Raw genomic sequence first — 15,134 nt, 5'->3', positions numbered from 1 at the left:
AGTCTCAGCAGATAATTTCGTGCCTGCATCCATGAGCAAGGCCATACCTCTGGAGCACGTTGGAAACATATTTTGCCTGGCTTAGCTCCAGAGTGCCTCGCTCCCTGTTGTGCGTCACCTGGATACTGAGGCAGAAATGCAACTCACCAAGGTCTTTCAAATTTTCGTGTACCATTGGCGTGGCAACTGCTTGAGTCCGTAGAGAGCTTTGTTAAACTTGCAACGAGGTGTTCTTCTCCAGGCTGGATAAAACCAGGAGGCTGAGCCACATACACCTCTCCATCGATGTCGCTGTTAAGGAATGCAGTACAAACGTCAAGTTGAAGCTCGAGGTCCAATTCTGCAGCTAAGATACGAATGGTTGTGAGTTTCACCACAAGGCTGTAAGTCTCCGTGTAGTCCAGCCCATGAACCTGAGAAAATCCGCATGCCACAAATCTCACCTTGTAGCGCTCAATGCTTCCATCGGCGTTGTATTTTTTCTTAAACAACCACTTGGATGAGACGAGCTTTCTGCGAGCGACCAAGTGTTGTTTTTCTGGACAGAATCATACTCCTCCTGCTGGCTGCCTGCCAGTGCTCAGCTTCTGGTTCGTGTAGAGCCGCCTAGGGACTGATGGAGCCTTCATAGCCCAGAAGTAGGCATGCTTTCCTGTAGGCATCGCCTCCTTGGCCTTAAGAGATGGTTTCACGACACGACCCGAGCGTGTCACCGGCTGGAGGAGGTGGTAGCTTGGGAATGCGGAGGAGTGGTGGCATCTTGATATAACTCGTCGCCAACGAACAGGTCAGCCACGAGCCTGGAAAGATCTGGCCGTTCCAGGTCGGTGGTGCTTGAGGATGCAGCCGCTGTGGCCTGTGGAGTTGTCAAGGAAGAGAAGTACCGTGAGCAGCTCCTCCTCCCAGATCGCCTCCTCTGGGCGCTCCTTCAGCAACTCCTCCTCCCAGATCGCCTCCTCTGGGCGCTCCTTCAGCAACTCCTCCTGGCTCTGCATCGGCTGGATTGTCTGGGTGGAGATGCCAAAATCTCAGAAAGATCCACCAGAGGTGTTGGAGAAACAGGAGGGAGTCTCAGGGTATCTCGATCAAGATGAGCTTCATTAAACACCACATCTAATTTCCTGTGCTAGCAGTTATAGGCTTTTATCTATGCATTTCTCGCTCTTGGGATCCAGCTTCTAATGATGCCCTAATGTCCCTGTCCCACGTGTCCTGTGGAAGTTGGCAGCCAGTTCCGGATATACACTGCTGTGTTGAGTGCCTCGTGAATAACACTTTTTTTCAAACATTTTCTTGACGTTTATGGACATAAGTAGTGCCTTTCATTAAAAAAGGGTAAAGCTTGTAGAGAGTCTACCAGAAGCTATTGGATGGCCAGTATCGTCAAAGATGGTGCATCTGTCTGTGTTGAGAAGCCTTGATCTGCTGCTACACCAACTGAGAACAGGTACGTAGTAGACCTGGTTCACAAGCTTCTCAGCTCCACTCTCCAACTTTATGATGACCGTGCCTTCCACCGTTAAGGGGCGTTTGTCTCCTACAAAAACTTGCTTCTCCTGCTCCAATGGCTGGTACTTGAGGTGCATCAAGGCTCCAAATTCCATCCAGAACACTTCGACTTTGGACACAGTGGATGAAGATGAAGTGAGCGTCATCATGTCAGGTTGGCATAAAAGAAGAGCTTCTTTCAGCGCGAGCTTTCTCTGCGGCTTTCTTGATCCAGCATTCACGCTCCACGTGGTCAGCTTTGCCGCAGTAGTTACATGGGCCCTTGCGTTTTTTATTGGTTGCAAATCCAGGGCTGGGAGAAGGGCCTTTTTGTCCTCGAACAGGGCCATCTCGTTTCTTCCCATCCGATTGCTTTCCCATGATCAAGGCCTGCTCCACCCGAGCAGCCTGAGAGGGCCTCCGCTCGTTCTGCTTGCGTTCTTGCTCGATCAGGTCCGAGTAGAGCGAGTCCAAGTCCTTCCATCCAGACACAGCCGAGAGCATCGATGCGAAAGGTTGGAGATCAGGGGAGACAGAGCTGAGAAGGAATTGCCTTAGCTTGATCAATGGTGATTGCTGCTTCAGCATCCTTCAGCTCAGTGATCATCGCTTTAAACTTTCATGGTGTCATCAGGTTGCATTCTCATCGTGAAGAACCTTTGTGTTAGCACCACCTTAGCATTGGCAGCTTTTGCAGCGAAGATTTGTGTAAGGAACAGTTCTGGTGGGCTGTGTTGTTAAGATCATGGAGATGAACGAATTCATCCCCAAGACCTAACCCACAGGAATCCTTGGCCAAAAGCATAAGGTGTACTTTTGTTTTCCAAGTGGAGAATTTCTGTCCCGTGAACTTTTGGAGAAGTTTTTCCCCCAGAATTTCCTGCTGCGTTACATTCTATCTATTAATCTAAGAATAGATTAAACAGAGAATTTAGAAAGGACGACGTACAAGGGCACACCTTCCGGCAGGCTGGGCAAAGAGCTTGTTGGCGCTTTCGCTCCTGCCTGAGCCAAGGGTTCCTGTCCCCTTTGATTCTTCCTCTGCCACTGTCCTCTTGCCATTAGATCGTTCGCTGCTCCGATACCATGTTGTATTATGAAACGGATGGGTTTATCGTGGCTATCCGTGGCAGCCTCTGGATCAGCTATGTGCTGACGTGGTCTTGTTCACTCCCACAGACCACCGGCTAATTGCGCTACAGATCATGACCCAGGCACGAAGGCGAACAGTGTCACCACTCACTCATTTACAAGCTCAAAAGCGATGCAGACCGCCTACAATGCAAAACACTTGAAGCCATTGGAAGGAATGAAAGCAGGCGCACGCCACGGGAAGGACTGGACAGGCCAGAGGCGTTGTGCAAAACGCTGCGGCACCAGAGGATTCATCTCTATGCGGATTTCATGTCACAGATTTATTTGCTTTGATAGTGTTTGTGGTCCATGGCCATCATCTCTCATTCTCTATTAAAATATTTCGAGATAGAATTAAAAACCCTCACGGCTATGGTGTCACTAGGAAATATTTCCACCCCAGCCACGATCTTTCCCACTCGCTACGCTGCTGCTGCCGGATCGAGAAAACACCAATGCCGAGCTTCCATCGCCGCGAGGGATGAACTGCTAGGGCTCATCTCCGACGATGAGAGAGGGCTGAGAAGCCAGAAGGACAAGAGGAGAAAAGAGAGGATTCTTCGCGCATTCGAGGCGCTCGCTGCCGAGTCGGCGAGCTCGGATGGAATCACCACCGATTCGCGCCTCTCAGGGACGTGGAGGATGCTGTGGACGACCGAGAAGGAGCAGCTCTTCATCGTGGACAAGGCGCCTCTATTTGGCACTCGCGCTGGCGACATTCTCCAGGTGAAAGAACAAAGACCACAGGAATGAAATCTAGGCTCTTGTTCTATGCAGGTGATCGATGTGGGCGAGAATCGATTAAACAATGTCATCACATTTCCACCCTCTGGAGCGTTCGTGGTGGCCTCCACGATGGAGGTTGTCTCGGACAAGAGAGTGGAATTCCAGTTGAGATATACTCCAGTGGTGATTCCTTTGATATGTTCTTCTGGCCATAGGTTTACTGGCGCGCTTCTTCGAAGTGATACCTGGAGTTTACCAGTCCCTCCCTTGGGTAAAGGCTGGTAAGTTTTTACAGATTTTACCAGTACAAATAATTGGAGCGATCTATTAGGTTCGAATCCGTATATCTGGACGAGCATATTCGGCTGGCCAAGGATATTCGAGGAGACTTTCTCGTGGTTGAGAGGGCGCCATATGATTGGATAGACGAAGCGGACTTTTGGAGCTTGACATAAAATCACAGATATACTCGTCGCAAAAGTCCTGCTTATGGGTGGCCTAAAAGTTTGGTGTGATTTGTCGAGTATTTAAAGGCATGAATGTCCCTCAGATTGATAACTCACACTATCTAAGTAGATTAAATCGAAGAAATGGCAAAATCAAACATTGTGTTTATTCTCCCACTTGCATGCCTCCTCCTTGCTAGTGTTCTTCATGTTTCAGCTGATGTTAGTGGAGACCTCTCTGGTATGCCATAACTTGGTCTAAAGTTTTGTTTGTTAACTCTTAAATCGTTCTGACAAGGCACTATAAGGTCTCTAAAGGAGGTACTTCCCACAGATGAACCTTCATCAGCACCAGACTTTGGTGTCCCACTGGATGTAGTTGACAAAGTACTTGAATTAGTCACTCAACTTATAGCCAGTCTAAAGGACCTCGTCCTCAAAGTTCCTTTGCTATGTGTCATTCTTTATCCAGTGATTATCATCCTTGAGATCATTGTGATCTACATCCCTGGTGGCTTTCCTTGCCCAATTATCATTGAAGTCATTTGCAAGTATCTGGGCAATGCCATTCCTGTGTGGACTCCAATCAAGTTCATCAAAGTTGATCTAACTGTTATTGTGAGCCTCACCACAACTATCAAGCTTCTGCAGAGTGTGATTATCCTTGTTACTCCAAACAGTTGCATTTTCCTTGTGCTGAGTGCACTGGTTAATATCCTTCAGTCGGTGCTGGGATTACTCTATTAAGCTCTATGTTTAAAATAAAATAAATCTTGAATTAAATGTGTTTTTTAAACTGGAAATTCATTTCTTTTTCAACTGGTGAGAAGTTTAGCTTTACAAACCACCATTTAGACCTATATTGACAATGCCAAATTTTTCTTGACTTCTACACATGCTTATGCTAGCTATAGATAGATTCAGTTCTGCCAGCCTTCAGCTAGCCCCTCGCAGCTGCTACAGCAACTTAGTCCCCTTGTAAAGACGGACATGCCCTTTGTAGTGTGATGTCAACAATTCTGAAGTTCACTTTCTTGTCACGTACAAATAACTGGAACGATTGGTTTGAATCCAATAACTGGACGAGTATATTCGGCTGTTCTCCTATTTTGAAAAGCGATTCAATGAGATATAATGAAATATTCAAGATATACTCATTGCAAAAGTCCTGATTTACGTTACAGGTGGCTTAAAAGTTTGGTGTGATTTGTCGAGTATTTAAAGGGATGACTCACACTATCCAAGAAATGTTAGAAAATTAAATTGAAGAAAATGGCAAAATCAAGCATAGCATTCGTTCTCCCACTTGCTTGCCTCCTCCTTGCGAGTGTTGTTCATGTTTCAGTGTTAGACAGTGATGTTAGTGGAGACCTCTTTGGTATAGTATATATAACTTGGTCTAAAGTTTTGTTTGACTCTTTGTCCATGTAAATTTGTTTGCAAGGCACTATGAGATCTCTAGAGGAGGTACTTCCTACAAATGGAACTTCATCAAACATTGGTGTCCCACTGGATGTAATTGACAAAGTACTTGAAATAGTCACTCAAGTTATAGCCAGTCTAAAGGACCTTGTCAAAGGATCTCAAAGTATAGTTTCCTATCAAAGAAAGTGTTGACATCTCCATTTCTTTTTGTTTTTACAGGAGTATGTTTTTTTTTTTTCTTGGTTGTTAATTATGATTTATGAAAAGTGTCTAGATTTGCTTATTTGGCATATATACAGAATGTAAAGATTGCCTTGAACACAATGGTATTTTTCACATCATCATGACATCACTAATCCATTTTATTTCTTTTAGATGAGGATCAAATTTACACTTAAATTTAAGATAAAAGATGACACTTCGCAAAGGAACTTTGAAGACAAGGTCCTTTGGCTTGGCTTGTGGCTCTACTTTTGCTACAACATCACATTCTCTACTTGCCACCACAACACACATTGGGACGGGAGCCAAGAGAATCAGTTGAAAAGGACCTCGTCCTCAAAGTTCCTTTGCCAACTGTCAATCGCATGATAAGTGGCAGCAATGCTGCCACCCACAACCAATGCTATGGTTGAAGCCTTAGCGGAAAGACCTGCAGCTCCTGTAGATTGGAGAATGCGGCACAGAATTCCTGCAGGAACAGCACCTCCCTAAAGACTCATCAGACTCACCGCTGCCGACCCAGTGCTGATCCTGCAGCCCCAAAACCCGCAGCTGCAAAAACTACGGCCGGTGTTGCTCCTTTCCACCCACTATTCACAATGCTTGCAGGACAGCTAGGCTATTTAAATAGAGGCAAAATGCCATGGTTGACTTCAATGTTCAAGTACCTTACAAAGCATCACCAAAGGCACAACAAGGCGTTAGACGAGACAAGCACCAGATAGATTGACAAGTAGCCTTTTCGTTCCGCTGGCAATAGCATTGTGCTATACCCAGGCACGGCAACTCATCATGGATCTGGGCGGGCTGGCAGCAGGAGAACGTGGACACCAGTTGTAGCACACCTGATTACGATGAGTACACTGCAAAGTCGTTAGGAATATCGAGCTCCTGGACTTTGTCACAAAAGCAGACCACCGGCTAATTACGCTACAGATCATGACCCAGGCACGAAGGCAAACAGTGTCATCACTCACTCATTTACAAGCTCAAAAGCGATGCAGACCGCCTACAATGCAAAACACTTAAAGCCATTGGAAGGAATGAAAGCAGGCGCACGCCACGGGAAGGACTGGACAGGCCAGAGGCGTTGTGCAAAACGCTGCGGCACCAGAGGATTCATCTCTATGCGGATTTCATGTCACAGATTTATTTGCTTTGATAGTGTTTGTGGTCCATGGCCATCATCTCTCATTCTCTATTAAAATATTTCGAGATAGAATTAAAAACCCTCACGGCTATGGTGTCACTAGGAAATATTTCCACCCCAGCCACGATCTTTCCCACTCGCTACGCTGCTGCTGCCGGATCGAGAAAACACCAATGCCGAGCTTCCATCGCCGCGAGGGATGAACTGCTAGGGCTCATCTCCGACGATGAGAGAGGGCTGAGAAGCCAGAAGGACAAGAGGAGAAAAGACAGGATTCTTCGCGCCTTCGAGGCGCTCGCTGCCGAGTCGGTGAGCTCGGATGGAATCACCACCGATTCGCGCCTCTCAGGGACGTGGAGGATGCTGTGGACGACCGAGAAGGAGCAGCTCTTCATCGTGGACAAGGCGCCTCTATTTGGCACTCGCGCTGGCGACATTCTCCAGGTGAAAGAACAAAGACCACAGGAATGAAATCTAGGCTCTTGTTCTATGCAGGTGATCGATGTGGGCGAGAATCGATTAAACAATGTCATCACATTTCCACCCTCTGGAGCGTTCGTGGTGGCCTCCACGATGGAGGTTGTCTCGGACAAGAGAGTGGAATTCCAGTTGAGATATACTCCAGTGGTGATTCCTTTGATATGTTCTTCTGGCCATAGGTTTACTGGCGCGCTTCTTCGAAGTGATACCTGGAGTTTACCAGTCCCTCCCTTCGGTAAAGGCTGGTAAGTTTTTACAGATTTTACCAGTACAAATAATTGGAGCGATCTATTAAGTTCGAATCCGTATATCTGGGCGAGCATATTCGGCTGGCCAAGGATATTCGAGGAGACTTTCTCGTGGTTGAGAGGGCGCCATATGATTGGATAGACGAAGCGGACTTTTGGAGCTTGACATAAAATCACAGATATACTCATCGCAAAAGTCCTGCTTATGGGTGGCCTAAAAGTTTGGTGTGATTTGTCGAGTATTTAAAGGCATGAATGTCCCTCAGATTGATAACTCACACTATCTAAGCAGATTAAATCGAAGAAATGGCAAAATCAAACATTGTGTTTATTCTCCCACTTGCATGCCTCCTCCTTGCTAGTGTTCTTCATGTTTCAGCTGATGTTAGTGGAGACCTCTCTGGTATGCCATAACTTGGTCTAAAGTTTTGTTTGTTAACTCTTAAATCGTTCTGGCAAGGCACTATGAGGTCTCTAAAGGAGATACTTCCCACAAATGAAACTTCACCAACATCAGGCATTGGTGTCCCACTGGATGTAGTTGACAAAGTACTTGAATTAGTCACTCAACTTATAGCCTGTCTAAAGGACCTCGTCCTCAAAGTTCCTTTGCTATGTGTCATCCTTTATCCGGTGATTATCATCCTTGAGATCATTGTGATTTACATCCCTGGTGGGTTTCCTTGCCCAATTATCATTGAAGTCATTTGCAAGTATCTGGGCAATGCGATTCCTGTGTGGACTCCAATCAAGTTCATCAAAGTAGATCTAACTGTTATTGTGAGCCTCACCACAACTATCAAGCTTCTGCAGAGTGTGATTATCCTTGTTACTCCAAACAGTTGCATTTTCCTTGTGCTGAGTGCACTGGTTAATATCCTTCAGTCAGTGCTGGGATTACTCTATTAAGCTCTGATAAAATGCACAATGTTTAAAATAAAATAAATCTTGAATTAAATGTGTTTTTTAAACTGGAAATTCATTTCTTTTTCAACTAGGAAATCCAATGGTGAGAAGTTTAGCTTTACATAAAATAAACCACCGTTTAGACCTATATTGACTATGCCAAATTTTCTTGACTTCTACGCATGCTTATGCTAGTTATAGATAGAGTCAGTTCTGCCAGCCTTCAGCTAGCCCCTCGCAGCTGCTACAGCAACTTAGTCCCTTGTAAAGACGGACATGCCCTTTGTAGTGTGATGTCAACAATTCTGAAGTTCACTTTCTTGTCACGTACAAATAACTGGAACGATTGGTTTGAATCCAATAATTGAACGAGTATATTCGGCTATTCTCCTATTTTGAAAAGCAATTCAATGAGATATAATGAAATATTCAAGATATACTCATTGCAAAAGTCCTGATTTACTTTACAGGTGGCTTAAAAGTTTGGTGTGATTTGTCGAGTATTTAAAGGGATGACTCACACTATCCAAGAAATAATAGAAAATTAAATTGAAGAAAATGGCAAAAACAAGCATAGCATTCGTTCTCCCATTTGCTTGCCTCCTCCTTGTGAGTGTTGTTCATGTTTCAGCGTTAGACAGCGATGTTAGTGGAGACCTCTCTGGTATAGTATATATAACTTGGTCTAAAGTTTTGTTTGACTCTTTGTCCATGTAAATTTGTTTGCAAGGCACTATGAGACTCTAAAGGAGGTACTTCCTACAAATGGAACTTCATCAGACATTGGTGTCCCACTGGATGTAGTTGACAAAGTACTTCGAATAGTCACTCAACTTATAGCCAGTCTAAAGGACCTCGTCCTATGTGTCATCCTTTATCCGGTGATTATCATCCTTGAGATCATTGTGATCCTTGCCCAATTATCATTGGCGTCATTTGCAAGTATCTGAGCAATGCCATTCTTGTGTGGACTCCAATCAAGTTCATCAAAGTTGATCTAACTGTTATTGTGAGCATCACCACAACTATCAAGCTTCTGCAGAGTGTGATTATTCTTGTTGCTCGGGGCAGTTGCATTTCCCTTGCTCTAATAAGAACCAAATAAATCTTTAATTAACTGAGTTTTCTAAAATTAAAATTGCAAATATCCTTAAATATGTTGTTTTAAGTCTTTGCCCTTTTCCGACTAACGCCACTAAGCTGGAGAATGGTCCTAAAGACTCATCATTAGCTTTATTTGGTTTTTTCCCACAGATTTGGAGTCTCTTCCACCAGAATCGTCCAAGCACAATCACATGAAAGGCGATTATTGTTGTCCCTTTTATTGTTTTGACAAACAAATTGCTGTTCGCCTATGTTTTGTTTTGAAATGCTCTAATAAGGGAGTCATGGACATCGGTAAAATGTGGTGAGAGGGTCTCCTTCACATTGCCTAACCATTTTCTTATCTTTTGTTTGGAGTCCAACAAGGACAAATACTTCTCCTCCCCCAAGAGCTGACACAAAACAAGTAAGAAGGCTAGGTGGTAGAAAAGGAAGTAAAGATAATTACCTCTAGCTCCATAATCTCACAGGAAAGGATCAAATCGGCAACACTTGGCTGAGGTGAACCTCCCAGAAAGTTGGTATTTCCATCCAGCCATATGTCCTCAATGTTTGAGAGAGCAGATTGCAGAGTTTTCTCTGCATCTGCAATTGCCTTGGTGTCTTTTGGAGCACCATTCATGGGAAATATCACTTCTGCCATGAACAAGCCAGCTGCAAAGGGCGTGTCCAAATCTTATGGTTAATCGGATTCATAGAATCAAATATTTACTTACTTGCACCCCGGCGAAGATTTCCATGGTGCCAGTCTAAAATACTGTCGATCTGAGCTCTCTGCTGTGGATCTGATGGATACCTGATCCAAAACAAAAGCAGATTTCATTAGGGACTTTTTAGTATAAACCTACCAGTTATCAGGAACTCCAGGACAGGTTCCAGCAAGGTATTTCAGGATTGCATGGCTGCGAATTTTACTTGTAAGTCTGATCAAGCTATAATAGTAGGTTTTAAGAGACCTTTCAAAGAGCTTAAATCCATTCTCCACAATTGCTGGAACTTGGCCCATGGGATTGATTGCTAGAAAAATGAAAGAAGTCCTCATGAAACAAGAAAAAAGATGGTACCTTACCTTTAAACTCAGTCGTCTTGTGCTCTCCCTTCAAAATGTCAAGGTGATGAACCTCTGCTTCTATGTTGTTCAGTCTATATGCACATACAAAAGTTTATCATGGAAAACTTTGGAGCAAAGAAAAGAATTGAACTACTTGCAAAAGATAATAATTGCTCGTGATGGCTGTGAGATGATGTTAACATAGAGATGGAGATCCTTCTTGCCTTGCTCCATTTTTACTTGTGATCCTTTTTTCTAACTCTCGCCTATAAGAACTACTCTCTTTGGTGAGGCCGCTGTCCCTGGGCATAGGTGGCAACGACACAAGAAAAATAAACACAATCGATAAGAAACAACTGTTTCTTAGGGTGGAGCATATCTCCAACATTATGCTTAGAATCTCAAACATTAACCTGATATTTAAAAGATGCTTGAATATTCTAGGATATTTAACCATCTAATGGTTGTTATTCATTTAGACTAATTTTGTATTATAACTTATAAATATGTTTATAATTTATAAACTTTCCTAAACACTTCTTAATTATTGTACCATATTATGGTTGGTATGCAATAAGATTAATCTTGTATTTATAAATTATAAACATGTTTATAATTATATCACAATTTTGCACATTTTGGGCTTAAGATGAATTCTATAATTGATGCTCTAACGCTTTAAAGTATGAAGAGTAAAGTTAGACCATAAACATTTACAATATAATTATTATAAATTTAAAAAGATGCATATATGGTTATATAGAAAGTTCATTGTAGAGTATAATAAGGTCACTAGTCAATGCGAGTTTGAAACTTTCACCAAATCATTCTAATATATGACCATTATGGCCACAAATATGTGATGAATACTGATTTGACTTCATATTGACTTCTCTTTTAATTGAATCACATATTGATCAATTAAATTAATAAATAATATAAACATGAATAGCACTACTATTATGCAAATTAAGTGATGCTATATATGAGTTTTATAAAATTTAGATATTCCGTTACAAAAGAAGTACACATAGAAAATGGCTTAGCTTATTTTAGTATATTTTGTTTCAGCCTTAGTTTTATGCTATTCTGTACACACAAATCAAGAATGTTCATATATATTTTTGACACACTACATTCATAAATGTGATTGTCATTACACACTGTTTAGAGGAAAGTGTTGATAGTGTATTGAGAGGTTCTTCCACACATGCTATTGTGGATTCACATTTGGCTTCAGCAAGTGACTATTGTGGTTGTGAATCACATGCTAAGACAACAAAGAGGAGATGTATAACAAAAGGAATTTTGTTATTTTATGTTGCATTTATATGTCCTCTCTAGCTGTGGATAATAATTTTATTTTTTAGAATAATTTTTTTAATAAAACCACACATATGGTAGAACAGAGTGGCTAACATATGTTAAGATCCACACATGCTAGCAAGTTCTTAATGCAAATACCAAACTAACTAGTGGACTCCCCTTATAAGTGATGTAGTTTCAACATTTCATCTCACTTAACGACTCTATTGGAATATCTCATAAAATCTTGATTAAAACCATTAAACATAAGTTGAATAATGGTTGTTTACAGTATTGCAAGATTCACAAACCAAAATGTTACAACACTTTACAAATATGGGAAAAGTGGAGAGAGAGAGAGAGGGGGGGGGGGGACAAGATTTTACACATAAATGTTAAAGAGGTACTAGATTGTAAGTAACCAAATATAAAAGGAAAAGGCTAAAAATGAGAGTGCATTCTTTTTTCTAATTAGTTAAGGTTTTGAGGTACTTTGAGTTAAGTATTCTTGAGTTTGAATAGTATTAAAATAGATGACCTCTCAGATTATAACCAATAAAAGAAAATGGTTTGAAAAATAGTTCAATATAAAGAAAAAGAGCATATGAACAAAAATAATATACCCACTTTTTCAATCAATCTTTGTATTCTTAGGTTTGAGTAGTGAGTCTTAGGTTTAGTAACATTTTAGAAAATTCAAATACAAAGTTTACATGGAGAAGGGTGTTATATAATTGTCTTAAATTCTAAAGAATCTCATTGTGAGAAAGCTTAATAAAAGTATTTAATTTTAAATCAATTAATTTTTTATTAAACAATATGATTATCCTAATTATATACCCTCTTCCTCACACTGCTGATTTTTTAAATTGTTTTGGGAAAAGTTGTTAATTCATCAAATAAGATCTGGTATTGGTAAGTGTTAATAGCTGAAGGGATGTTTCTCAGGCTACTTTCCATACACCATTTGGTTTATATGAGTTTTTGGTGATGCTGTTTGATTTAAACAATACTTTGGTAACTTTTCAATGGATGATTGATGAGGTTTTTTGAGATATGTAAAAGGTGATTATTGACTTTATTGATAATAACTTGATCCACTCAAAGAGGACATAAAAGGAGTATGTCTATGATATTTGTAAGGTGTTAGATTCGCTATAGGAAACTAGTTTGAAACTAAAGTATATGTTTGGGAAATAATTTATCTTAGGTATTGCATTTCTTGTGAGGGTTTGGAAATTTATTTTGACAAACATATAGTTGTTTTGAAGTCTAAAGTGTATGAATTATGTGCAGCACTTCTTTGGTAAGATGTAGTATTTTAGTTATTTTATTGATCATCTTTCTAATTGTATTATATCATTGTGAGTGTTGTTGAAGTTATCAACATCATCCTTCATTTAGCTTTAATACTGTAAGTGGGCATTTAAGAGTTTTAAAGAAGTGTTGACAACTTTTTGTAAACTCCTTAATTTGGACTTCTTAAGAGGTCACTCAACTTAGTATTATTCAAACCCAAAGACACTTAATCCTAAATATCCCAAGATCTTTCACTGATTGGAAAAGAAAGTACACTTTTATTTATAAGCCCTTTCCGTTTTTATTTAAACTTTTATGGATTGTCTCTCGTTATTGTTTACACTCTTTTTAATTATATTTAACTTTTCATTTTACATTTGATATTAATTTTGGAAGTGCGTTAATGAAAGAAAGCATGAATGCATATAGTTAGCATTATCTTATTAGCTAACTCATAAAAGAGGAGTGTCTTACAATAATTTAGAGTGTTGATAAGCTTAATGTATATTTGGATGGTTCATAGACATTGTTGGAGGGTGATGATATTATAGTCATTGTATGATTAAAGTAAAAGAACCTAGTTAGATGTATTGCTTAGTGAGCTATAAAGTTTAAGATATATGATTTTGATGTTGCTTATGTTCCTTGCGAGCCTATTATTACAACATCAATAGATTTTTTAGATAAGGATTTTATGTTGTCAAGAGTTATTGTGTTTGATATTTAGTGTCCAAAAGGTGCAAAACTAGATTTATCTGAGATTCATGAGGCTTAAAAAGTTGAGTTGTGGATTCAAAGGCTTCATGATGAGTTTAAAAATCTTTCATCACTTACTAATGATTTCTTATTTTAACATTTACATTCTTAATATTGCCTTAAGGATAATATTCTTTACTTTATGGAGATTGATCCTGATAACCATTTGCAGTTAGTGATGTTTTTTATCTTTATTTCATGCTTTTTTTATACTTATCATAACTCTTCTATTCTAAATGGGACATCATTGTATGAATGAGAAGTTGTATAGATTTTTTTATTAACAATATGTATAATGTAATATTATTTAATATATGCATAATTGCATTTGATGCCAAGTTCTTAATACTCTTCCTTGTGTTATAGAAGGATGGTTGGGGTCAATTATAATTTCTCATTTGTTTGAGTTAGTAGTATTTGATTTGATGGGGCCTCTTTTGTGGTTGATTGTTGACAATGAGTTTATCATTATTGCTTTTGACTATTTAACTCATTAAGTAGAAGTTAATACTTTTATTAGTATATTTATGACTGTTGTAAATACTTCCTCCTTAATTGGGTGGTATTTTAGCATAGTGGATTTTCTCAAATAATGGTTACATATTCATAGTTTAATCATTTTATGTTTTATCTTTATTGAGGATACACCATGTTTTAATAAGTGTTTATCATCCATAGACAAATAGTTTGATGGGTTTATTTGGACATTCAAGGGGATGATCATAAAGTATGTGAATTTCTAACATTTGGATTGGGATAATTATTTATTATTTCTTTAGTATCATATGTTATGAGGGTGTAAAGTTCCATTGGTGCTTTACCATAGAAACTCTTATATAGTTATAGTTTTATATTGCCAATGGAATTAAGTTTACCTTTGCGATTCCTATGAGCTACCTATGCTAAATCATGAAATTAATATTTGACATATAATCTTCCATTAGTTTAAACAAAATTTTCATAACACTTAACACTTAGGAACAACAATAGCACTATAACTCTTACCATTGTTCATTTATAGAATGCAAAGTGAATAATTTAATGTTGAGTTTGTTTTTCCAATTTTATAGTGTGTGGTTTGTCTAAAAGGTTCCTTGTCCAATTGTATCAAGTGTTGTAACAAATTGGATTACAAGTTTATAAGATTTAGCGTATGAAGAAATCACTCTAAAGACATAATATTCAACAAACTAATTCTTAAGAAATTGTGTATATGTAACAGTTGAAGTGTTTCATATAAAAGGATTATAAATAATTATACACTATTTACAAATTTATTAGTGCCTCCTTCTGATATCAAGAGAGCCTAACTTCTTTTTTTTATCCTTTGAGAAGAGACGTTAAATGTATAGTTATGATACTGTATATTATTATTAAGATTTTGATAGTTATTG

General features: G+C 39.6%; 5 protein-coding genes across 7 annotated transcripts; 4 read left to right on the top strand and 1 right to left on the bottom strand.

Annotated features, from left to right (window-relative positions):
* The first annotated feature begins 2,686 nt into the window (after positions 1–2,686).
* Positions 2,687–3,961, top strand: LOC9632554 (probable plastid-lipid-associated protein 11, chloroplastic). Of its 2 annotated transcripts, XM_002961150.2 has the most exons (4): positions 2,688–3,348; positions 3,400–3,512; positions 3,564–3,629; positions 3,680–3,961. In XM_002961150.2, exons 1-4 carry the CDS (start codon positions 2,932–2,934, stop codon positions 3,801–3,803), a joined length of 720 nt encoding a protein of 239 aa, XP_002961196.2. In that variant the 5' UTR covers positions 2,688–2,931; the 3' UTR covers positions 3,804–3,961. The 2 variants fall into 2 exon arrangements, with proteins under 2 accessions (XP_024532386.1, XP_002961196.2); XM_024676618.1 differs by having other exon boundaries at positions 2,687–3,348; positions 3,400–3,629.
* LOC9642279 lies at positions 3,939–4,577 on the top strand. Its single transcript, XM_002961149.2, has 2 exons — positions 3,939–4,035; positions 4,093–4,577. The coding sequence occupies exons 1-2, from the start codon at positions 3,939–3,941 to the stop codon at positions 4,539–4,541; spliced, it is 546 nt and encodes a 181-aa protein (XP_002961195.1). The 3' UTR covers positions 4,542–4,577.
* A 1,950-nt stretch (positions 4,578–6,527) lies between these two features.
* Positions 6,528–7,648, top strand: LOC112340479 (probable plastid-lipid-associated protein 11, chloroplastic). Of its 2 annotated transcripts, XM_024676641.1 has the most exons (4): positions 6,528–7,035; positions 7,087–7,199; positions 7,251–7,316; positions 7,368–7,648. In XM_024676641.1, exons 1-4 carry the CDS (start codon positions 6,619–6,621, stop codon positions 7,459–7,461), a joined length of 690 nt encoding a protein of 229 aa, XP_024532409.1. In that variant the 5' UTR covers positions 6,528–6,618; the 3' UTR covers positions 7,462–7,648. The 2 variants fall into 2 exon arrangements, with proteins under 2 accessions (XP_024532409.1, XP_024532402.1); XM_024676634.1 differs by having other exon boundaries at positions 7,087–7,316.
* On the top strand, positions 7,608–8,297 carry LOC9642278. Its single transcript, XM_024676650.1, has 2 exons — positions 7,608–7,722; positions 7,780–8,297. The coding sequence occupies exons 1-2, from the start codon at positions 7,626–7,628 to the stop codon at positions 8,226–8,228; spliced, it is 546 nt and encodes a 181-aa protein (XP_024532418.1). The 5' UTR covers positions 7,608–7,625; the 3' UTR covers positions 8,229–8,297.
* A 925-nt stretch (positions 8,298–9,222) lies between these two features.
* Positions 9,223–10,335, bottom strand: LOC9632553 (glutathione S-transferase T1). The gene is made up of 4 exons (XM_024679894.1): positions 10,286–10,335; positions 10,046–10,125; positions 9,778–9,983; positions 9,223–9,312 (listed from the first exon to the last, which is right to left on the bottom strand). Exons 1-4 carry the CDS (start codon positions 10,333–10,335, stop codon positions 9,223–9,225), a joined length of 426 nt encoding a protein of 141 aa, XP_024535662.1.
* Between the last annotated feature and the right edge of the window lie 4,799 nt (positions 10,336–15,134).

This window comes from Selaginella moellendorffii, unplaced genomic scaffold (genome assembly GCF_000143415.4).
Source record: "Selaginella moellendorffii unplaced genomic scaffold, v1.0 SELMOscaffold_0, whole genome shotgun sequence".
Taxonomy (NCBI): domain Eukaryota; kingdom Viridiplantae; phylum Streptophyta; class Lycopodiopsida; order Selaginellales; family Selaginellaceae; genus Selaginella; species Selaginella moellendorffii.
The sequence above is the reverse complement of the archived record's forward strand: the minus strand, read 5'-3'. Positions and strand labels throughout refer to the sequence as shown.